The sequence below is a fragment of the Micropterus dolomieu genome, linkage group LG14 (genome assembly GCF_021292245.1).
Source record: "Micropterus dolomieu isolate WLL.071019.BEF.003 ecotype Adirondacks linkage group LG14, ASM2129224v1, whole genome shotgun sequence".
NCBI classification, from domain to species: Eukaryota; Metazoa; Chordata; class Actinopteri; order Centrarchiformes; family Centrarchidae; genus Micropterus; species Micropterus dolomieu.
Window position 1 is genome coordinate 4,531,520 of NC_060163.1, and position 23,937 is coordinate 4,555,456.

The 23,937-nt window shown below is 40.2% G+C and overlaps 2 protein-coding genes across 2 annotated transcripts in view; both read right to left on the reverse strand.

Moving 5' to 3' along the window:
* LOC123983449 (dynein axonemal heavy chain 9-like) overlaps nt 1-10,651 on the reverse strand; it is a 137,072-nt gene extending 126,421 nt beyond the window's left edge. Inside the window, 8 exon segments of the mRNA XM_046069706.1 lie at nt 1,114-1,182; nt 1,387-1,501; nt 5,125-5,275; nt 5,382-5,498; nt 5,906-6,073; nt 8,684-8,917; nt 10,198-10,409; nt 10,576-10,651. Of these exon segments, the coding sequence (XP_045925662.1) occupies nt 1,114-1,182; nt 1,387-1,501; nt 5,125-5,275; nt 5,382-5,498; nt 5,906-6,073; nt 8,684-8,917; nt 10,198-10,409; nt 10,576-10,651 (1,142 nt within the window).
* A 2,002-nt stretch (nt 10,652-12,653) lies between these two features.
* On the reverse strand, nt 12,654-15,737 carry dnah9 (dynein, axonemal, heavy chain 9). The gene is made up of 3 exons (XM_046068554.1): nt 15,356-15,737; nt 13,164-13,360; nt 12,654-13,073 (listed from the first exon to the last, which is right to left on the reverse strand). Exons 1-3 carry the CDS (start codon nt 15,704-15,706, stop codon nt 12,770-12,772), a joined length of 852 nt encoding a protein of 283 aa, XP_045924510.1. The 5' UTR covers nt 15,707-15,737; the 3' UTR covers nt 12,654-12,769.
* Nucleotides 15,738-23,937: the final 8,200 nt, after the last annotated feature.

The following is a 23,937-nucleotide window of genomic DNA, read 5'->3' on the forward strand; positions in this document are numbered from 1 at the left end:
CATTGATATAAATGGGGTCACCTCTCAGTATATCAATATAGTTCAACAGCATCACAAACTACGTCCTCCAATATAATCATACAGTCGCTCTAAAACAGATTCAACAAAAAATGAAGGAAGGATTTATTGCAGAAGTATTACTAGACTGCGTTAGTTTCATTTCTGTGTAACTAATACCTATTCACCTAACCCGGCAACTGAGTACATTTAGCCTATACCATGTTATTTCAGTGTTCAAAATGTGTGACCTATATTATGGGATCAAAAGTTCCTATAATGAAGTAAGTAAAAAGTAGTGCCTTTGGCATGTACAGTACTTATGCTGACAATCCCACAATGCAATGAATCACATTTTATAGATGCAAAAATTACAGTCAAGACTGCGTCTAAAATAAAAAAGATCTGTATAATGATGGAAAATTATGATAATTCAAAAGTGTCCAAAACCTCAATTTACTAGTCATGATTCCTACATAACCCCAAAAATCAAGTTGTAGCCTTGTAGCAAACTGAAAAGAAGTTCATGGTATGGTTTTTTTTCTTGTCATTGCGTGAGGACAAAGTATAGAAATAGAAAATCTCTCTCTCTTTTTCTACATCTCTACAACTCAGTTTAATTCCATACAAACAGGACCCCCCCTCCCCAAAATGGGTTTCATCTTGCTGGTTTTGATGTTAGATGTGGTCTAACAGGCCATTTCTCACTTGGCATCAGTGGCCACTGTCAGTACATATGGGATTATGGGAGCCCTGTGAAATAATAATCTGCAGAGCAGCGCCACAGTAATGACAACATAAATCATGCCCAGAGCTGCATGTCTACATGCTATTCCACCGGGGCTGCTTCATAAATGTTACACACTCGACTAACAAAATCACAACTGTTCAATTTAAAAACAGCGCTGGTGCAAAATTACAGGGAAAAAACATTTCAGAGACTGAGCTAAAATCTGATTCAAGTTGACATGACATTTACAGTCCAATAAGTGGATATTCTTTTCTGTCAGTGTCTACTCTGTTTAACCTTCCTTTCTGTTTATTTTTATTCACTAATAAATACATCTAAATATGATGTCATATAGTGTAATACACTGAGATAAGATCCATACACACCTGTCCAGCAGTTGCATCATCTCCTCATACTTCTGGATGGCCCTGGCCCCTTCTGCAGACTCCAGGCACCTGCAGAGAACATGAAATTTTACAGCCCATGCAAAGGTTATATCCAATATCTTTCCAGCGGCCAGTACTCCAAAAGATAACTTTTATGAGGCCTTTAAAACAGCTCACATAGCAATTAATTCACACTGAGGCCACTGGAAATGCATACCCACACCAAAATTAATTTTTTAATCTGCTCTGTTGGAGGCAAGAGAGCAGACTCACGGGTAGGATAGGTGTCTGAATTTGGAGAATGGGGTCTGGATGCGCTGCTGCAGCTCCTGGGCCCATCTCAAGCCGCCAGCTACTGCTGGCATATTCTTATTCACTGGAGTCCAACCTGAGGAGGTCAAGAATAATTTCTTACAGTTAAACAGAGAATTTCCACAAAGTCAGCGAACGATTGAGCTAAGAGCTGCACACATTTTATTATTTCACAGCTAATTCACAAAGTGGGGGTGCACCAGAGTAGTCTACCAAGTCATTTCACAGAGATGCCATAAATATGACATGCAGCATTGCCTAAAACAAATTAGGGTAGGATTTCATGAAATCTTCTGTGTACAGGAAGCAATGGCGCCTCCGGGGGGGGGGGGGCACGGCTACCCTAACAAAATGGCAAGGAGTAAATGCATAAAATGCTATATACTGATTATATTATGTAACTCTTGGTTTGAGTTAAAAGGTGAATAGCAGCATACAAGTGTTCTCATTTTAGGCTCTGTCACTTTAAAAGGGTAACCTCTGACCCTGAGCTGTGAAAGACTATGATGTTTATTTTAGGAGAGGCCTCCGATTCGTCCATGTAGATGCCTGTCACGTTTTAAAAATTGTGACTGGTTAAGGGGCAGGACTAACAGGCAGAGCAGAGTGGAGTACACCGGTGTTGTGCCGAATGTTTGTGTTTTCTGTGGAGGCAGCAACAAGCTGCAGAAGAAAGAAAAGTCTAATTTAGTTAATGTACAGAGACAGCTAGTAGCCTGGCTAGTTTATAATAAGTTTGTCACACTGCTGCACAGTTTTGTGTATTGTACTGTGTGTGAGAGCTAATAGTCTGCCGATAGCATCAGGTTAGCACCATCGCTAACAGCAAGCTAACGTCGTACGAACACTGGAGGTCTGACAGCATCGTGTGTGACCGGCTGTTAACGTTATACTTCGAGGGACACCGTCCTGTGCCTGTTTTCATCTACATCTTCCTGAAAGGATTGCAAAACGTGAGAACATTCATCTGGACGATGCTGTGAAACTGGGCTCAACTTTAATTGCGCGCAACAGGCGCTCCATTGAGCAGCACAACAAACACCACGATGAGTCGGCGGACTGTCTGAAAAACTTCAGTTACCCAGAAGATTGCCCAGAGGAACAAACGCCGTGCCGGCTTTCTCCTCACGTGAGGCCTTAGCTCTGGTGAGTGAAAGCAACTTTTCATCCTGACTCTGCTGCTGGTCCCTGCATGGGCAAAATGTTGTGCTGGATCGGTTGAGACCAGGCTACGGATTATGGTTGTTATGATGTTGTCATATAGCCACTTATATACTGCCTTATTAAGATTATTAGGCCAATTTGCTGCTCGCTGCGCTGTATGAAAAGTACATAGCTGGGAATGGGATATATATTGGTGGACATTCTTTCCGTTTGGATTGCAGGATCTCTGTGGAAAGCGGCTATAGAAAGGCTCTGGATCCCTAAAACGTTGTCTGTGCGCGTCGTTGACTTCATTGGTGTTGAGCTCACTGCTCTTTGCTTATGGCCCTGTAGGCTCATTTGTTTTGCTCGGTTGTGTCGGCTTAAATATTGCACTCTTAATTTAGGTTTGTGATAGTTGGACTGTAACTTGTGTCAATCCACTCCCCTCTCACTCACTCACTCATGTTAAGTGTTTTGTGGAGCCATGCTGTTTGTTGACATGTTAAAAAACACAGAAGCAAGAGGACAGTATTGTAGTTTTACTGGTATGTATGTTTTGAAATGGCTGAAATGGACACTGGTCAAATCGGTTGTTAAAAAGTGGGATATTTCAAGAATAACTATCCTAGTTGTTTGTAACAAGAATAACACCAAACTTAGTATGTTAACAAATAATTACACAACTCTACACAGACACATATCGTATATTTCAATTTGAATTTAAAGAAAAATATTTATGATGTCTGTAATCTTGAGTAGGCTTGTTCCCAGTAAATGTTTTGTTCCTCCCCATCAGTGCACTCCTACAAATAAAAGCTGTATTTGTCTTTTTAAGGAAAAGGTCAACTTGCCTATTTAAAAAACACATACTGATAACACATCAAACAGGGTTTTTATGGAATGTTAACTGAACTGGTTTTAGTCTACGGACATTAGACAATTTTAACTGTAAAATAAGAAACCAAGTATTTCAGTCTCTGATTCCTTAACTCATATTTTTATGTGGTATTCAACTAGTCTATACACTGCATAATAGAACTCCTGAAACTCAGTTATGGCTTTTGGTTTAGTGTGCCACCCCAAGATTTTCAGTGCCCCCATCTGGTAACCCCTAGGAAAATTTTGTGGGAGCGCCCCTGACAGGAAGAGACAGGAAGTTTTGGTGTCACTAATGTACAGTATCCTTTGCTATAAAGCATCACATTATGCTGCATTAGTCAACATTCTATGTGATGGATGATCCACATTGTCTTACTAAATGCCCTGCACACCTGCACAGATCTAGTCAAGTTGAAGTGGGGTGGAGATGTTTTGGGAATTACGAATGTCAGAAAAGTCAATGTACCAATGAGAACAATAACAGGGTATGTTGCCCCGCCCTCACAGACGCAAAACAACTAAAAGGACAGCGAGGGAGCGGTCTATCAAGTCTAATTACCCACCCACACAGTCCTGACAAGAGGTCTAATTAGACAGTGTTAGAGAAAACACACTGTGTGGGTGGACTATGGATGTGTAGGGGCTTTAAGGGTTTTAAATGACTTAGTCTGCAAAATTTCAAAGATCTCTCTTGATCTCTCTCGTTTTAAAATTAAGCCCACCCCAAATTTAATCTCTACAACAACCTTTGTGCTATTTCAAAGTGTCCTTGAGGCGTTGCTGCTGGGTATAGACACAGAAAGTCACATTCTCACTCAAACTTATTTCAAAAAGTATCAAAGTATTTTTGGGGGCAGTCTATGCATTTATTGGAGGGCTCACTGTAGAGATGTGACAGGGAATGAGGGGAGAGAGAAATGAGGAATGACATGAAACAAAGGTCCCAAGCTGGACCCAAACCGCAGACATTGTGGTTTGCGTTTAGGAATCTTAAACCACTGGGCCACCAGGCCGGCTCCTCTCACTGAAACTTAAAGGGTTGGTTCACCTACTAAACATTTAACTACATATCACCTCTAATTCTATCTAGTCACAAAGATATTTTTTATTTCCCCAGGTTTTAAGATTCAATGGAAGTGAATGGAAACAGCAACAGTAATCAGTTTTTTCTTTAGAACTATTTTCTACTAAATAAATTATTTGTGGCTGTGCCTGAAATAACTCCCTCGCCCAAAGCAGTAAATTCATCGCAGTAAGCTGAGATGTCAAACATTTGTTTGTTTGTTCATATTACGGGAATTTCTGAGGGCACTATATAGTTTATAAATTTGGCGGACTATAAATACGGTGCACTATAGTCAATAAGGAGTGATTTTGAACAAACCCCTAAGGAGTGGACTGTGTGTTTGTGGATTATTCACAGGGACACTGTTTCTGCAAAGACAGGCTGCTGCTGAATGTTATTAATGTCATTTTTAAGTGTTCAAAGCCACCCTCTTAATTGGATTGAGGAGGAGTGATGGCTTTCTCAAAACTCGGACAAACAAAACCAAAAACTATCTGCAGTGACAAAACATGTTATTAAATTAAATTAAAACATTAAATGAACCTGCAGAAGCTCATATATCTTTCTGTGAGGTGACTAAATAAAAAAAGTATTGTGTTGACTCTCACCCAGGTGCTCTGCCGTTCGGATGTGCTGTCTGTAAAGGAGTTTACAGCAGTCCAGCTCTTTGTCAAACATGGAGACAAGGAGAGGGTATCTGTCCAGAGCATCAGTGGCCACTAAGGGGCGTTCCAGCAAGCTACCAAACATATCCAGAACCTGCAGACATCAGATAAGTGAACTTTCTATAAATATGTCTGAATGTATGTGTGTGTGTGTGAGAGAGAGCGAGAGAGAAACTGAGAGAGAGTTTAAGTTCTCAGACCTTGAAGGCCTGCTCCAGACCAGAGGCGTCGTCAAAGGCCTGACAGAAGATGGCTCCTAGTCGTCGGTCTGTGTCATCCACCTTAAGTTTGAACTCCCTCACACCTTCTTCATACTCCTGCAGGGCAGATAGCTCAACTAGACCAACAGCCAAAACACCACACAGCAGTGCAAGCACAGCATATTCCTTTTTCCATCTCACTGACTCAAAGCCATCCAGCACTCTGCACTGACTGGGTCTTTCAAGCAAAGTAAATTGCTTTTCTTGCTATAACTCAGGAACATCTTGGTTAAGCAAGTAGATGGCACTGAAAAAACTACTAAAACTATTTGCTGGAGTGACCAGGCTGTGGTGGTGTATTCACAGGTAGAAATTACAGAGCTTGTACATTGTGTTGTGTATATCATAAAACCCTTGTGAAAATGAAAAGACCTTCAAAGTTGCTCTACAAAATAACAGCCTATTTATCGCAGCAGGCAAGTGAACAAAACGGTCATGCACCCTGTGATCCTGATACTCCATACCCTGTTGTTGAGGTCCAAGCAGTCATAGGGCTTCTCTGTGAAGAATTTGTGAGTGTCCACAAACTCTTGGTGGAGCAACTGGACCTGCTGGCTGAGGGCTCTGCCTCGGATGCCTCCAATCTCCAATTTCTCAAGCTTCAGCAGGTCCACAGCTGTCGACAGGATGTCCTATAGGGAAAAAAGAAATGGAAAATGAAAGACAATCAAGCTTTGCAGTATAAACTATAGTATCATTGCAAAGAAAGAGAGTTTACATCAGGCAAGTTTTTATTAGGTTTTCCAGTAGATAAACATAATGCAACATATCGACGAAGAACAGGTAAGAAAACAACTGGAACAAAACAAAACAAAACTTGGCACATACTGTATAGTAGTTAACTTAAGACACATCAATTAAATAAGGACTTTTTAAAATACATTTTTATAGATAAAATACCACATAAGTATATAAGTGCAACATAAAAGAAGTAGCACATTTTCATTATCAAAAGTAATCATGTTTCTTTCTTTATATACATTAAACAGTAAGACCAGATTCCATAAAACTTCCCTGGGCAACTATTAGCCATTGAAATTAAAAATTCAAAAGAGGAAATGTCTGTCATTAATTTGAACCATCCATCAAAAACAGGCTTTGTCTGACTTCCAGTGGAGAGGGAACAATCCTTGAAGCGCCAATAAAGCCTGCCAAACCAAGTCTAAATGTTTGTTCGGATACCTGGTGGTAGGACACACCTGCCTCCTGATAAGCACAACTGAGGAGATTCTGGCAATGGTTTATGAAACCACTGTCCAATAATTCTGTTTCCACTGCTTTCCAGAACAATTCCACAATAAACAAAGAAAAGTGTCTGTTTCTTTTCAACTGTAATTGTCATCCATGAGCCCCATTCTTTGAAGTTTAACTAGTGCATAATAATACCTGTGTCTAATTTTGTAGTGGGTACATTTGCCCACTGCATCTCTGACTGACCACCTGTTGCCAGGCAATATTGTTTGGTCCATATATCCCCTTCTATGTTTGAATTATGCTGAACTGCAGGATAGTTTTTTCCCTACATTTGAAGTGATGGATTGTTCCAAACTGAAGAATTTCCTTGCTTGTATTGAGAGACATGGCAACAGCTTATGAGCTTTTATCCATGTGTCTCTAGAATCTTCCAGAGACACATGGGTTGGTATTAATGCAATTGTGTTTCCATCCATCCATCCATCGTCAACCGCTTATCCTGCGTACAGGGTCGCGCGGGGCTGGAGCCAATTCCAGCTGGCATTGGGCGAAAGGCGGGGTACACCCTGGACAAGTCGCCAGTCCATCACAGGGCCAAACATAGACGAACAACCAGTCACGCTCACACCTAAGGACAATTTAGGGTCACCAATTAACCTCATGTCTTTGGACGGTCACGCAGACACGGGGAGAACATGCAAACTCCACACAAAAAGGCCGGGGAAACTGGGATTTGAACCCACGACCTTCTTGCTATGAGGCGACAGGGCTAACCACTGCACCACCGTGCCGCCCATAATTGTGTTTCCATCTATCTAAATCTGTTGTAATCTTTTGTTGTAAGTAGCAACATATTCATTTGGATTATGCTGGTGAGATCTGCGATCTGGATAACCCCAAGACACAATATTCCTGTTTGTATCCATCTAAACTGATCTGAACTTCCTGATGACAAGTTCTTGCTCATTCAGACTTCCATTTCTCTGCATATGACACCCAGTTGTATGTCCTGTTAAGGCCTGGTTCTACCGATGTTTTTTTTGTATTTTCTGACTCGTCTAATAACTTTTTCAGTTAAACGACACAATATCAGAAAGTATTGTATTTACCCCCATCAGACTAAGCACTAGCTACCTTAATAATCTCCTTTCAGATAACATTCAGAAAGAAGCATGCAACCTTGGTGTCATTTTTGACTCAGAGCTGACATGATGCTCAGGTGACCAAAGTGGTGCAGTCTGTTTTGTCCAGCTGAGACAGCTAACATAGATTAGAACATTCCTCTCCTCTGCTGACTTAGAGAAGGGCTTCCATGCCTTCATTTCCTCAAGACTCGACTATTGCAATGCTCTGTATTCTGGTATTAGTAAGAGAAAAAGCCATTGACTACATCTCATTCAATATGCTGCAGCCAGGCTTCTTACCCGCACTAAGAGAAGTGACCACATCATACCAATCCTCTCTGCCCCTTGTTGGTTACCTGTGAGTTTTGGAATTGATTTTAAGATTTTACTACTTGTTTCTTGCCTATATCTGTGACTTGATAACTCCATACGAGCCGGACCGATGCCTGAGATCCTCTGGCAGGGCTCTACTAACCAGTCTCATCTTGTCATTAAAGTTGATCAGGCATTTGCTGTTTGGGCCCCTCAGCTGTCATACTTCCTGCCTTGGAGATCTCAGGCAGGCAAATTCAGATCTCTCTTTAAGTCTCACTTCTATCGCATGGTGTTTTTATGAACATTATATTATTGCTGTTATGTGTGTGTGTTATTTAATGTTGATTTTAAATTTATTTTAATTCATTTATATTAATTAGTATGAATCATGTTTGTTTTAATGTGAAAAGTGCTACACAAATAAAGTTATTATTATTATTATTATTATTAATACTGGCATAACCTTGCATTGTGCTAATTACTTTTGTAACCTAACATCTAAATCTAATAACATAAGGGCTGAAGAGGAAGCATCTGGCACCTCAATCCACATACAGACATTTCTCAATAATTTGGAACTTTTTGGGTGAATAACGTTTCCATACTCACCTTAATGGTTCTGACTCTGTTAATAAAGCGGTCGAGTCTGGAGAAGACCAACAGCGGGGAAAAGTCCCAAGGCCTCACCAAGCTCCCGTTCCTCTGGTACTGACTCAGATTGGCCCTACGGTCCTCGTAAGTGCTCCTAAAGAGCTGCAGGATCTCCAGGCATGTCTGCACCTTCAGGAGACTCTCTGAAACCTCTCCTGTCAGAACCTCTTCTGGAACTAGATACACCCGGGCCTGGTTATTGAGAGCAGTAGCAAATTAGTTTGGCGTGTGCTTTAGAGACTTAGACTTTAGAGTTCATTGAAGTGTTAGCGTTTTCATTTTTAAAAACCCAGAGGTTGGCAAAGCCAGTAACTGTCCTGGGGCACCACGGCCTAAAGGTGGGTTCAGACAGTGAGCGGTTAATGCTGTGTCTGCCAGCCTGTGACATTAATGCTCTATATTTTGAATGGGCATCAAGGGTGTAACTTCCTGGTACCATTGGCTACATCCAATACAACTGACAGCCCTTTGTTCCCTCTCATCTCTTCACAAAGAGCTGCTTCTTTATTTCTACATCTTCAGCATGGATCATTAACTTGTGTGTATGGTAACCTCTTGCCTGGGGCATTTAGCTTTACACAGTATTTTTAGCATGATATGATACAAACAATTGTCATTATGTTTGTCAGCAAAATGTACGGTCACAAGCTAGAAGCCCAGAGTTTAACAAATGACAGTGGTAGATCTGCCACCGTTATCACTGTAAACTGCAAAGGTGCAGCAACAGTAACTAAGTGGGCTTAGAAAATGGACAATTTAGGGAAATTGGGTAACTGTAAAATTAACTCAGTTAAGCTGCAGCAGCAATCTGAAAGATGTTTAATGATCATTATCTTCAGAACACAAATATGTAAGTAAATTTGTGAGAGCAGTAGCTGTCCTCCCTCTCCTCGCCCCTTTCCGTTTACATTGGAAACAATAGAGGCAACTGTTGACTGCCTGAAAATGTAGTGGCTTTAAAAGTTCCACATTTACTGTCCACGTTTACATTTACATTTTAATTTACTCATTTAGCTGACATATTTATCCAAAGCTGCTTGCCTTTGTTAGTGGTCACTTAGTTGGCTGAAAATTTGTTTGCGAATATGAACCACAATAGCACAATACAAGCTGAAATGATAAGAGCCTTAAGAAAATATACTAATTTGCCTTGAGAGTTAGATGAGAAGATGGATATCACTCACTCAATCGATCCTCTTACCTAACTCTTGGCAAGCAAGCAAATAAGCATTAATATTGCATTTCTACCCAATCATGAGACCATCTGTTTTTATTATTTAATTTAATAATTTTGGTAAGCTATACATTTCTGGCAGCAAAAACAAAGGTTTGGTTCCAAAAGACTGAACACAAAGGAACAATAGAGAATGTGACAGCATAACAGTGAAAACTACCCACAGAGAGTAAAACGTCATCCACAGAAAAAAAAAGGCAGTAATGACTACTTAGCAACAAAGATTGTTACTACAAACCTGCTGTATGAGAAGGTTGCAGGTCTCCTGCAGCAGAACGATGAGGCGTGCCGGGGTGTTGTAGTATCTGGAGTTGGCCCACACCAGGCAAACTGTGTGCAACAAAGGGCCGATCTGGCCCTTGACATCAGGAAACTCAGTGCTCTCCATGTCCTCAAACAGGCGCTGCAGGGGCCTCAAGTAGGTGCAGATGTCTTTTGCCTCCTCCAAGGCTGGCAAGAGGAGATGAGGTCAAAGTCAGTTCAACCACAAAATACTACATGTGAAATCGCATGTGATATGACAAAATCATCATAAATGTCGCTTTAGCCATTCAGTCAAGCAGAAAGCAGGCCTCATTTCACCCTCTATGGTGAGGTGTATAGATTGGGTCATTACCTGCAAGGACATCTTGTTGCATGTTAGTAAAAGAAGGTGAATAGCTGCTCTCGACAGCCTCCAACAGCATCGCCATCTTATTCACCTTAGAGGATTTTAACTGGGAGTGGATACAATCCAGATCTGCGTATCTTCAAGGAGAGAAAAAAATGGACAACAAAGGTTTCTGTCACATTTGTAGAAGACCACCGGATTGCACTGTAAACTCCTTCCTAAGGTCTTAACCACAAGCTATTTTCAAGGATGCCAATTCTCCCACTTTTGGCGTGAGACACCTGCTCTCAGGCTGTCTTACACTCTCACGCTGCCCAAATAAGAGGAAGCCACGAGGCCACTCCTTCAGGAAAAAATATAGCTATATAGGTCATATATATATATATATATAATAGGCTTTCTGTGCACACAGGACAAAGTCTGGCCATCAGCCTATTTTCCACATTCAAACATACACAGAGTGCAAAAGACACAGTTTTTAGTTGACTGAGGGACACGCACACAGACCTCTCCAAAATCCCAAAACACCTTTGATGTGTTTTCAGTTATGACTCATTCACAACTTTTTATGCAATTTACATTCTGTGACAGGTTACATTAACAAGGCTGATCTCCTCATGCCACTAATCCGGGTTTTGCCAAAACGTCAATAGTGAAGTTTTGTTTGATGCTAACAGCTGTTTGTAGGATTCTTTCCCCTGAGTTTATTAAATACAGCTGCCGGATCCATACGTGAGAGAGTGTCTGTTTAAGCATGTGGCACAACAGCGGTAACTTAATTAATTATTCATAATTATAAATTTTCCCCATCACAGAGATAGGATTAGTCAGGATCTAACAGCGAATGACACTTCAGACAGGTAATCTGTCACAAATAGATTCCAAGTTGATAGGCTACAGTCAAATGATTTGTTACATAACCGCCATCCTCATGTTGAGGCATGAGCGCCATTCCAGCTGTCAGGACATTTTAATTTTACACTAATTAAAAGTCAGATCTGTTTACTCTGTCATGTTAACTTTACTAATATGGGGATTTTTCTGTTGCTACCGCTTAAATTCAAAGTCTCCCAGTATTTGCAGTGGTGGCATTATTGTGCGCATGTATACGTTACAGGAAACAATCTTTAAAGTAAATAACATAATCTATCTGGATGTAACAATGAAAACCATAAGTTACTGTAGTTATCATTGTGCATGGACAGGATATTATAAATGCAAATAATAAGACAGACAGCTTATTTGGGCTGATGTATAATAATTTGAGGTATTACTGTGTTGTGGGACTTGTTCCCTCTCAAATACACCACAGCCTATCTCTTCCATCTGGCCCTTATCTGTTTAAAGGTTCACCCAAATTACTACTAAAATGACAATAACCTCTAGTGCTAGGCCCTATCTACCAGATCAGGCTGTTCTTACTAGAAAAACAGCAGTATAGGTCAATTATTATATAGCTTCTTAAGACCCAAATGGATGTTTTTAGTTAGGCCTCCATTGCAGAAAAAGTCAGGTGAAGTAGTATAAAGGGTGTATGGATGAAGAGTTCTTTACTCTTCAAACTAACATACACTATTGGCTGCTGATATATACTATCGCCAGATTCCTTTAAGCTAATGTTAGTTTTTTTTGTTAGTCCAGTTAGCTGTGCAACATTTCAACCTGGTAGTTACTGGGTAGAAATATTTAGTTACAAGTTACAACCAATCTCAATGTATGAACTAGTATATATGGCGCAACCAGCTTTTATTTAGAGATTAAATTGGAGTAAATCTTCACTTACTAAACAATGCATTATAGCTAGGCGGAGTTTAAACTTTATCAAGAGCTTGTGCACACAGAATGGATGCACTCTGCATCTGCATATTCAATTAGAAAACAAATGGAGAATATGCAACAATAATCTGCCTGTGTTTTTAATCTTCTGTCCTGTTCCTTTCTTTTGTGTATCTGCTATTGCTTTCTGTTCTTGTCAAAAGAAGGGAAAATTATAAAAACTACTGGTCATAAAAAAGAAAACAGATGGAGAACAATTTTGGATCATATTCGTGCAGAGGAAAAACAACTGATAAAAGTAGAGGATACTGGCCTCAAAAGATATAATTCTGCTGCGTCAGCACAACAAAGAAATAAAAGGCGAGCACTGGGCTCCAAATTACATTTTTCACTTGATAGCACAGGTGTTCTGAAATTCAAATAATTAGTCGCACCAGCAAAAGCTTCCAAAACAATTCAACTTTGAGGTCCTGTAGGGACGTGTTATTTTCACACAGTCACAACACTGGAACAAGTGCTTCTCAGACATAGCCAGTGGATATTCAGTCTGTAATAACAGAGGTGCCGACCTGTTCTTCCAGAAGAGCAGTTCTGTGTGGGGTGTGGGGTTTTTGCCTTCCAGCAGAGCCTCAGAGGAGTCTTTCTTCAGGACAGCGCGGATCTGATGGCTCCACTCAATCACCGCTGACTCCAAGGAGTGGATGATGCTCTTATCCACTATGACCCCCCTGTGAAGTTTCACAAGTAAACCGTTTTTCAATGTAGATGTGGGACAAATGATGTATTGACATGAACCCCTTCGTCTCATGTTTGCTTACATTTTGTCTGTCTCCAGAGCAGCTTGCTCGACTCTCTCAGAGTCTACAGGGAGAGGCAGCAGAGTCTTGCCTTGAACTTGGCCCGACACCACAAACACATTGGTCTTGAGGGAGTGGACGTGGTGTCTGACGTCCAGAGACACTACCTGTGGCCATTCAGTGTGGTTCCTACTGTTAGACAGCAATGGGGCCACAACCTGGAAGTGTATAAGGAAATATGAGTTTTCTAAATATGGAAAAAAAAAAGTTTGCTTTGCAGTAAACATTTGATGCATACAGTGGTGGAAGAACAATTTTTTTCATTCAAAACTGTATTTAAGAAATCCCTTAAGTATTAAAAGTAAAAAATACTCAACATGTAGCAGAATGACCTATGTCAGTATATTCCTATATATCATATTGTATTTTTGGGTTAGCCTAATTAATGTTGGAGCTAAGTTAAACTACTTTGGGTTGGGTAGTTTAATTTTTAACAGTATATGATATTTTATTGCTTATCATATTTTGTACGTAAAACCTTAATTTAAGCAAAGTAACAGTAGCTGTCAGATAGATACATTCAGGCTGGATAGCTAACCAGGAAAAGTGAGCAACTGCACCAAGGCCCCAGGTCACTGTGTGGTAATAAGCATGTGAGAATGTAATTGTTTGCAAATTTGCTTAATGCACGGTGTGGATGTAGCCCCGGAACCACTATGACCCTAACATAATGCCCTATTGACACCCCACCCACCCCAGCCTTTCTCTCACTCTCTGTAAATTGTGTGCATTCCTTTCTAATTTGCAAAAACTTTAGATAGTGGTGGAGAGTAGCCTACTTTATACTTCACTACATGTATTTGGCAGCTGTGGCTAACAAGTAGATTGCATTACCCTGACCAGCTGCATCATTTAAATACACCTATATGTACAGTATGCATTAGTAATAATAAAACAAAGTTATTAAATAAACCCTAATATAAGTGTTTAAAAGGACTTCAACACATTTGCATTTATGTGGCTCATAATACTTCTGTACTTATTTTTAAGTAAATGTGAAATGCTGCATTTTATTTTGTATTACTGTTTTTTCTGTAACTAAAGATAAGGGAGAGCAGGGTAAGTTGTCTCATGTGAAAGTTGTCACACTGCTCCTAACTCCAACACTAGAGGCTCTATGTGAAAACTCAAAAATAGCCACTTTGTGTGACTTCTTTTTCTATGTTCAACTCCCTGTTCACATGTGGTCATGGTCATTCTAATACGAGGTGCGCATCATTTTATTATTTTTTGCTTCAAAAGTAAAATATTTGCACTTTACATTTCATGTATTCCAACCTTATTAGGTATGAATGTTCAAAATGATAACTTTGCACAAAGTAGAGGAGACAATAACTGTCTTTCCATACTTCAGCTGAAGTGCTATGTTAAGCTAACCTTGAGATTTAGCCATTATTAGCACACGTCAGTTTGCTGTTGTTGTTGTTAAACACCACATCTGTTTAGTTAAGAACTTTTACATTTAAGCAAGTTATCTGCAGCATTACATTAAATTACCATAGATCCATTTGCACTCCAGAGAATGTTTGATATGAAAGTTCAAAGAAAGAGGTTGTGCCACTTAATGTGTGCTCTGCCAACATTTTTGTTCTGAATCAAATTATTTATTTTCCAAATTCTCTTGATTGTTGATTGATTTTTTTTTTTTTTAGTTCTGGTTACAATTTGGAATTGAAATATTCACAATTAAGTTTTCTAACTGTTTGATAATCCAGTGTGACAACTTACCTGCCAATGGGGCAAACTGTCACAAGTGCAAACTCTCCATTCAACAGTCTACAGCTCCATAATGAGATAAGATAGGAAGATGTAATGAATACAAAACTTCTGCCCAAGACTTCATTCTTTCATTTGGTATGACATTTGTACCATTGTGATATAGGGTGCTCAGTAAATATTAGACCGTGTGAAAAGTGTGACAACATACCCTGCTCTCCCCTACTTTATATTTATTTGTGGATTTCTAAGTTTTATTACTGTTTGTATTTATAGTAGCTAATTACTGGCTGTAATTTTATTAGTATTAACTTTTTTTTAAGGATTGATCGGCACGAACTTGAAATGCATTGTAGAAGAGAGACGAGAATTTTGTCACGTTGACCCAGCCCTCCATGTATCTAACAATAATTAACATTTTCTGCTCTGCTGCTTACCTCCTCAACTAGAGCAGAAAACTGATCCAGTGGAGCGCAAGACAAGTCCCCGTAGACCAAGTTCTCCTTCATGGAGCCTGGACTCAGCGCCGCTTTGTGTCGTTTCACAAAGTACACCGCCTTGTTTTTGGAAGCGGCAGTGAAGGCGGCGGCGGGCTGCAGCAGTCCGGCCGCGGTCACTGACACCACCAGAGTCCTCTGCTCGGCTTTGTCCAGGAACTCCTGCAGCACCTGCCGATTGTCCTCGCTGGACACGCACTTCTGCCATTTGTCCTGTTTCAGCCTCAGGGTCCTCAGCACATAGTCCGCTATGAAGTCCAGTCTCCTGTCCTCTGGGGGTGACTCCTCCATGTCAGCAGGGCGCTCTGCTGTCCCGGGCCAGTCCCGGTGAGTGTATGAACTGATTGTGTCTCGGGCTCCATAGTAACGCAGTGTTTGCATTAATCAGGGCTGTTGCTTAGGGGACATAAGCGACCTGGATCTGACCCAGGACCAGGACATCCCCCTGTGCGTCCACCTGCTGATTGACACCCATTGTTCCCCTTCATACCTTTGTTTAAGTTTCAGGGGAAAGTTGTTGTAAAAGTGTGGCACAGTGAAGCTAATAATGGAGCATTACTCAGAGACATGACATTTAAATGAACAATCTGCTATATTGTGTAGGGTGGGTTCAAGTACAGTGGGGCACTTAAACACATGGAGAGCACAGGTGTCATTTACACTGGGGACGCTGGGGACATGTCCCTACCACTTGTTGAAATGGCTGAAATGATTTGTCAGTTTATTGTTAACAACAAGGACAAATAATAAGGAAAGCAGAGCAGAGGTAAGAGGGAAATAATTACTTATCCAAGCAGGAAGGTCAATAGAGTACAAAAGCAAATGGGAAAAAGGCCAAATGTTCAAATCTAAAGTCCAAAAATATGCCATTAAGACTAGAGCATTAGGCAAAACAAGGCTAAACACATGACCTGTTTTTGTTTTAAATCCAACAATATTCCAGCTTTTTAGTTCCATTACTGTCCATTTAATGTACATTTCTCCAACTATGCTGACTTCTTTTGTAATGTAGTTGACAACTGAACAGTGTCAATCAGCTAAAGGGATGTATCTATGCAATTTGGATTAAATACAAATATCTTAATAAATACCAACAAATGTGTCATTTCTTGTCAATATATAGGGTGTCAGTAGCTTGGTTTTCAAAACATTCTACATTTTAATTTCACTGTAGGCATGGTGATGAGGACCTGAAAAAAACATCACTTTAGTTAAACTATTATTATCCAAAGATTTAAATGAAATCAGTGTGGGTTTGGCTCTGCAAGGTGTTTTCACATTCTGCTGAAGATGAAAACATGTTTTCATTATCTAAAAACATCATTATGACCTTCATCATCATCAGCACAATGGGCATGCTTTGATTAGACAAAACATTTATTAAGTTAAAAGAACAGTCTATTGTTGTTACTGTGTTGTTAACCTTTTATCCTGGTGGTTTCTATTATTTTGATCTATTTTGTCATTTTGGTTGATTCAGAAACATGTGATTGCCATAGTTGGCCACATGCCGGCACTACAGTACTGATAACGCATCAGGGGGCTGTTTCTCTAGATTGCTTTGTAGAAGAGGTATTTTAATATCAGCACCTGATTCAGATTTGATGGGTTCCTGGTTTAACGCAACAAATTTATTCAGAAGCTCAGTAAACCTGCTTCTTGGAACAGGCCTCATGTCTGATCTGAAACTTTTGACGTCTCTGAGCAGTAATACAAGTCAACTGTTCAGCGTTCAGACTTCAGTGGTAAAGCCCCAGTCACACCGCTGTTTACGGGCAGACCGTCATCAGACTCACTCAACTTGCGAAAGACAAGTGCAAAATCATAGTAGAGTCCAAAGCATTCTGAGGTATCTTAAAAGTACTGATCGGTGTCCTTTTTTCGTCCTGTGAAAAATGATCAAAGACACCTATAAAGTCTGCATTCAGCCCATAAAGCTGTTTTGTACAATTTGGCTACAGCAAACACAATGTGTGTGTAGTCTGTTCAGTATTCTGATGTGGGATGTGAGACAGGATTATCAGCAAAATGACAACAGTTGTTTTCTTTGATGTCTTCTTTTGTCTCATGGAGGTGCACATCATGGTGGAACTTGATAGACCTCCAGGAAACATGCATGCGCACGCGTGTGTGAATGAATATGCATGTGTGTGTTTGTGTGTGCATATCGGAAGTGTGTGAGTCACTCCGATTGTCCAGAAGCAGCAAGTAAGGAGGTTCAGTTCCTCTGAATAACTTTGAAGATTAAGATGACAGACCAAAGAGAACCATCGCAGCCAGACTTTCCATTTTAGAATCAAACAAGCCGCCTGGTCACTGATATGATGGAGCTGCTGGCTCCGTCCAGCTGGGTGGCGGCACAGTGAAATACATAAACCAGGAATGTCTGCCTCACCGTGATCTTTAGATCAGCTAGGAGAATTACAGTAAAACTGTTAGAGCCCAAGGGTCAGCTGATAACTGGGAAGAGTGGATTTCCTGAAAAAAAGTGCATCAATTTGATATTAAATGCATTTTCCCACAGTGTAGGCTTCTTGAAGCAACTTTAAAATTTCACCTGACCTGCTGTAGCAAGAACAAGAGACCTGAAAAGAGATGAATCAGAGTTAAAATGTACTGGAACATGTTTTTTTTATGCTCATCCATTCATAAAGGTATTTTCAGATAAGATTATTTCCACCAACTGATCAATCTATCGTCATTGAAAAGGTCAACACACCACAGGTGTTAACAGGAGTTTGGTAGATACGACTGTGGTTACAGATTTGTTATTACGACACTCTGACATGTACTGAACCCATCAGCACGAACTGTATTTAGTTATAAAGATTTAGGTTACTTTAATAAATGATTATTGAACTCTAACACTGATGATTATTTATTTATTAAACTTCATACACTTCATACAGTCATACACTTGAGATGTGTAAACCTTAACTGACTGACGCCAGTCTATGTTTGAGTTAGGATGATGCAGATGGTTACATTTGAATTACAGTTGCCTTGTAATTTTAACGACTGATTCTTTATTGTTACAATACTCAGTTGCCAATTTATTTGTATTACTATAATGAGCTAAAAGCAAAGTTGCTTTTTCCCTTTTAACATGATATATTAAGTCATTAGCTCTCCTCCAGAAGCTTTATTCAAAGTAGAGTTTGGGTGGAAAAGGATACATGATAGTTGTGCTATTGTACTTCCTACCTGTCACCAGCAGAGATCAGTAAAGTTCTTAGAGAATTTCATGTTCCTATGAGGCTTGAATTGAGGTAAAAAGTAGTATGATAGTACAGACTTGAAGAAGGTCCTGTTAATATTTTGGTATTTAAAGGTAAAAAACTGATTTTCACTTTAAGGTTTTCAATGTTCTTTCTCTAAGAACAAACAGTTCCACAAACAGTCACCTTGTCCTCAAGTCCTCTGGCACACTTTCATAACATCTGTGTTCAAACTCACAGCATGAATGTGGATTTAAAAGATAAAATTCAGTATAACATTAGAATTTTACATGTACAAAGAATAAATCTCCCTGGAGGTATCTCAAATGCATGGTAATGAGGTGTTCTTTTTTTGTACTTCACTGATTGTCCATCAAACATCATTTCACTGTGTAAAGTTTACCCTTTTTCAGCTTCACATAAAACCTTGTAAACAGGTACAGTATAAAAAGTTATTTATTAACTTGTTAAAATTCTTCATTCACAATCTAGGATTTGCCGGTCCCTCTCTCTTCCTTGTTTTATTGCTTTCAGATGTGTAGCACCAGTATGCGAGTTGAATTCGATTCAGTGCAGGAGGACTAACCATGTTGGTATTTGTCCTCAACTATCCATCGACACATCCTCATTCCCAAAATAAAGCTAAACTGAGTTCACAGGTTGGAACGTGGCCGAGTGTCAAAAGAGCCAACGTTTACAAAATTGTGAGTCACTTATATATTTCCACGCATGTTAGCTTACTCATACAATATCAACAATCTAGAACTTTGCAGACATTCCTCTATGTCTAACTGAAGTTTCTAAATGACTTGTTGATCCACATCCAGGTTGTCTGGTTTGGATTCCAGGTTCAACTGGTGATCAAACCTTTCTCCTCGTCTCTCTTTATGTTTTCAAATTCAGGTAGTAAAGACACAGCGTGTTTTCACAGTCCCTTGATGAGTCATGTCCTCTTACCTTAACGACAAAATAGGTTAATTGTAAAGTGTCCGTGACCGTTTTCCAAAATGACAAATAAGTCCGTTGGAAAGAACGACGACATATATGGCCAAAAAAACATGTGTGAGTATTGATAAGTACCAGTCCACCAATAGGCTTACCGAACCTTCAGTACGTTGTGTAAGTCTTGTGACCTAAGTAACTAATGTTGGAAAAAAGGTTATAGTTTGGTTAGGTTTAGGCAACAGATCTACCTGGTTAAGTTTAGCAAAAGATTGTGGTTTGGGTTAAAGTAAGTAAATTACATAAGTCAAGTGACGGAAGTTACGTGATTAAAGTCATCTACAAAATGTTATTTAACTTAAAACATGTCATCTTTGACTTTCTTTCACAGGAGACTCAAACCTTGGTACAGAGAGAAAGTCTTGAGTTTACTTTACACATCCACACACCCCATCACCCTCCATACGTAGACTTTGTCGCTCTTTATACTATAAAGACTGCCACTCGAGGTCACTAAAACGTACATATTGGTCGTAATAAGCTATGTAATAATTGACCCATAGGGGATAGGGGAGGTGATGGCGTAATGGATAAGACACATGCCTTTGGTGACCCGAGTTCGATTCCCACTGTGACCCATCCACCGTTGTGTCCCTGAGCAAGACACTTAACCCCTAGTTGCTCCAGAGGCGTGCGACCTCTGACATGAATAGCAATTGTAAGTCGCATTGGAAAGAAGCGTCAGTTAAATGTAAATATAGTCGTTGTTCTATCGAGGACAGACTGGGTCTTCTTACAATACACTAGGGAGGTCATGTTTGAATATTGTAAACAATTAAGGATTCAATATTTTTCAGACTAAATAATATAAAACTAAATAAAAATTCAAAGTCTGTAACTGCAACAGGCCATGACTTGTCGTCCGCCTGCATCTCACCCCACCAATATCACTGATGCTCGGTAGATGGGTACCAATGATCTTCTGAGCGGTTTTAATCACCCACTGTAGAGCCCTCTGGTCATGGGCCATGCACATCCCATGCCAGTTTGTGTTTCCTTAAGAAAATACAGCCATTTATTAGCTTTCTTTACCAGGGTGGAGATGATCATGTCAGGTTCTCTGTCATGCTGAATTCCAGAAACCAAAAACTGTTCACCTGTTCGACCCAAGCAGGAAGCTTCTGGTCTGATACGTGAATCCAATGCGGAAGTCCCTTAAACCTGCATTCTATCGAACAGCCAGCAGGAGGCGACTCTTTTGGTTGCAAAAAGAAGTCTGGCTCCATTAGAAATAATGGTAAAATGACCCTACTTCTCACCTGAGTTATTACCTCAAAACACTTTCCTGATAAGTTTGTGGTCTCAATCACTAGTTTCACTAGCTGACTCGTACCCTCGGCACTGTGTAAATTTTACCAGCGCTGTTGAAAAAGCGTATTAGGAGTTGGCTGTTCACTTTCTCTGGTGAGTTTGTTGTTGTTGTTGGCTTGACAAAATTGTCAGCCCTGTTAAAATGACAGTTAACGTGAATTACAGATGTACCTAGCTAAGCAAGCTAGCTTGGTCCGCACATTGCCGTTAGCGCCACCATCTTGTCCAAATATTGTCACGTCTGGTGCCGCTGGTTGCAAAAACTGAAAAACTGGTTGCAGAGTGTCTTACTCAAGCCCAGATTGCTGGTTTTGCCAATCAGTTTGCTAACTTTTAAAATTACAACTGCCTTACAGACTCCTTGCCACAATGTCAACTCTTAAGTCACCTATACCTGTAGACAACCTGTTTGTTTTCTTGTGGACATTTCAGCTGCACTCATTTTCAGTTTAAATATATCTAAACTATTAGCTTGTTTGCTACCTGTGTGAAGGCGTGACAAAGTGTTGTCAAATTTTCTTTTTGTGATGGTGCTGTCTTCCTGGATCTCAGCAGTTACTATGGCGAGCATAACATAATCCTAACCAATAGAAACATTGGCTGCCAAGTTGCGGGATTTTGCTTTTTTTGTGTCTGTCCTATACTCATTTATCAGATCAGGGTTGTACTCTAGAGCTAGATACTTTTCTAATACCATCCTTCATTCATGTGCACATTGGTATTCTGCATGTGACCCACCAGCAATTTCTTTATAGAGTGCAAACACATTCACACACCCACACACGGGTGCTGTAAAAGTACATGAACTTGTGGCTTGCTAGATGATGTGTAAGCCACACTACTAGCACAGTCAATTACAACAGGAGGGGGCTGCAGTACAACACACTGACAGCTCCTTTTGACACACACACACATTCCCTTGCAAAACTTCACACACACATCTGTGAGATAGACAGAAGTTTAATGCCTGTGCGCCTGACAATGACCTCATTCATGTGACGATGAGATGCCAAGCAAAACCACCTCTCTCAATGATGACAGTTAAACAGACAGAGCTAACTGGGACTATTAGATTTCAAAGAAAGCAATTTCAATGACCAGACGTCGAGCGCTCGAAAACACCAAAACCACGCGGAGACCACAAGTGGACGTAAAAATTGTGATTCATTTTGCATCCGGTTTCCCTAAGCACACTCCATCTGCAATTTAAATGCACACACACACTCACATTTGCTTGAGTTGTGTAGCAGGATAGCTTTTATAAACCGATTCCAAGTCATTCCTGGCAAGTCTGGCTAACCGAGAAATGTGACGCAAAGTCTAGTACTGAGGATATGCCACAATTCATAAAGGCAAGCATCTGTTTCAGTAAGAGCCCGCTTCCTGGTGCGTTGCCATTTGCTGCTCAAACCCATCACAGTGCCAAACCTGACGTTCTTAACAATCCTAAACTGACACTGGCAGGACTGAAAGCAGCACCTGACACCTGATGCTGTTTGTGCATGAATGTGTTTGAGGAATCTGCCGAATACCTCAGCCTCTCGGGAATGCTAGTAATCCCGAAAGCTTCTGAATGATGCTTTTCCTTCTTGGTTTGGATGGAGCTTGATTCATTTGTTCACTTCACGTCAACAGCAGCAGCATTAATCATACTTGACTCAGTTTGAGTGAGGGTGAACATTTTTGTTTTGTAAAGTCAGAGGAAGACCTACTCATAATGTTTTTTTTTTTCTCGACTCCTAACACTGTTGTCTTGTATTTGTCAGTTGTGAGGCAATGCTGCTTCTCTTGAGAGAGTGTTTGAACTTCGGTGACAACTTATTTTTATGCAGCACTTGATGTCCAAGTCCTCCCGTGACTGTCTAATTTACACATTTGGAAGACAGTACAATGAAAGAAATGCATGCTAGTAGCCTCTGGTGTCACAGCCTCACAAAAAGAGAAGGAGAGCACACCCAGAGACAACATGTCAAGCTATTTCTGGATCCAACACTCCAGAGGGATGTGACAAGTTAAGCGAGGAGGGGGTAAAGCGCTGGCCAGCGAGTGTATGAGAAAGCTGATAGCAAGCTGAGAGGAAGCCAATGCTGTTTATCTGGGCTTTCTGCATAACTATAATCGCCAGGCCTCGCGGCTGTTAAATTTTGCGGCCTTACAAATAGCTTGAAACGACCTTGTTCCTCTAGAGGGGAGGGAGGTAAGAGGTTTTGTGGTTGGTGGTGGCGGTGGGCAGAGTTGTGTTCTGCCAGCCAGATCAGGCCTCTGAGCCATGTGGAGGTTTGTCAAAAGGAACACTGATGGCTTTTAAAGAGCTGCAGGCCACGACTGGATGGGTAATTTTCATACTTTCGCGATTTGGTGAGGGGCCAAAAGCAACATGCTGGAGGCTCACTCTCTCTGAAACAGGATATTGGCTTAGTAATGGCTGTCAAGGGACCAGCAGAATGACATAAATGTAAAGGCTTTTTTCACACATATTGAGAGCTAATAGAAGAACTTAGCTTTGTATGAAACCAACATTAAACAGAATAGTCAGGCACATGTTGGATTAATATTGTGAAAGTGGCCCAAAGTTTAGGTCACATTTAACCTCGCACAACATAAAAATGCTTGTTCGACAATATGGTGAGAAATTAAGTAAGTAAGAACCATATATAACGCTAACCCTAATTAAGTTTTGTGGATTAAAACAGTGAATTAAATGACAGTATGAAAACAATGTGTATTATTTAACTGGCGTTTTAAATTTCGAGAAATATGGCAAAAGAAAATGCTAATTAAAGTTATGGGAATAATTTGGAGTTGGGTACATTAAGATAATAGTTTGTAATGCAAATTCTCCAATCGGTTCGAATTGAACCATTACAGAAAATGATTAGATGATGTCATTAAAAAGGGGTTGAATATGAATGGATGAAAGTGACAAACTTACACAGAATCATCACCTTAATTTGCCACTCCTCTCAGCTTTACGGACCTTTACAGTGAGTT

What these genes read in the sequence shown, in the direction of transcription:
- dnah9 (XM_046068554.1), bottom strand. Translation starts at nt 15,706, where the DNA reads ATGGAGGAGTCACCCCCAGAGGACAGGAGACTGGACTTCATAGCGGAC. An exon ending in TTTCTGCTCTAGTTGAGGAG is followed by an intron (nt 13,361 to 15,355) that starts GTAAGCAGCAGA and finishes ATACACTTCCAG; the next exon opens with GTTGTGGCCCCATTGCTGTC. An exon ending in GCTCTGGAGACAGACAAAAT is followed by an intron (nt 13,074 to 13,163) that starts GTAAGCAAACAT and finishes GAAACTTCACAG; the next exon opens with GGGGGTCATAGTGGATAAGA.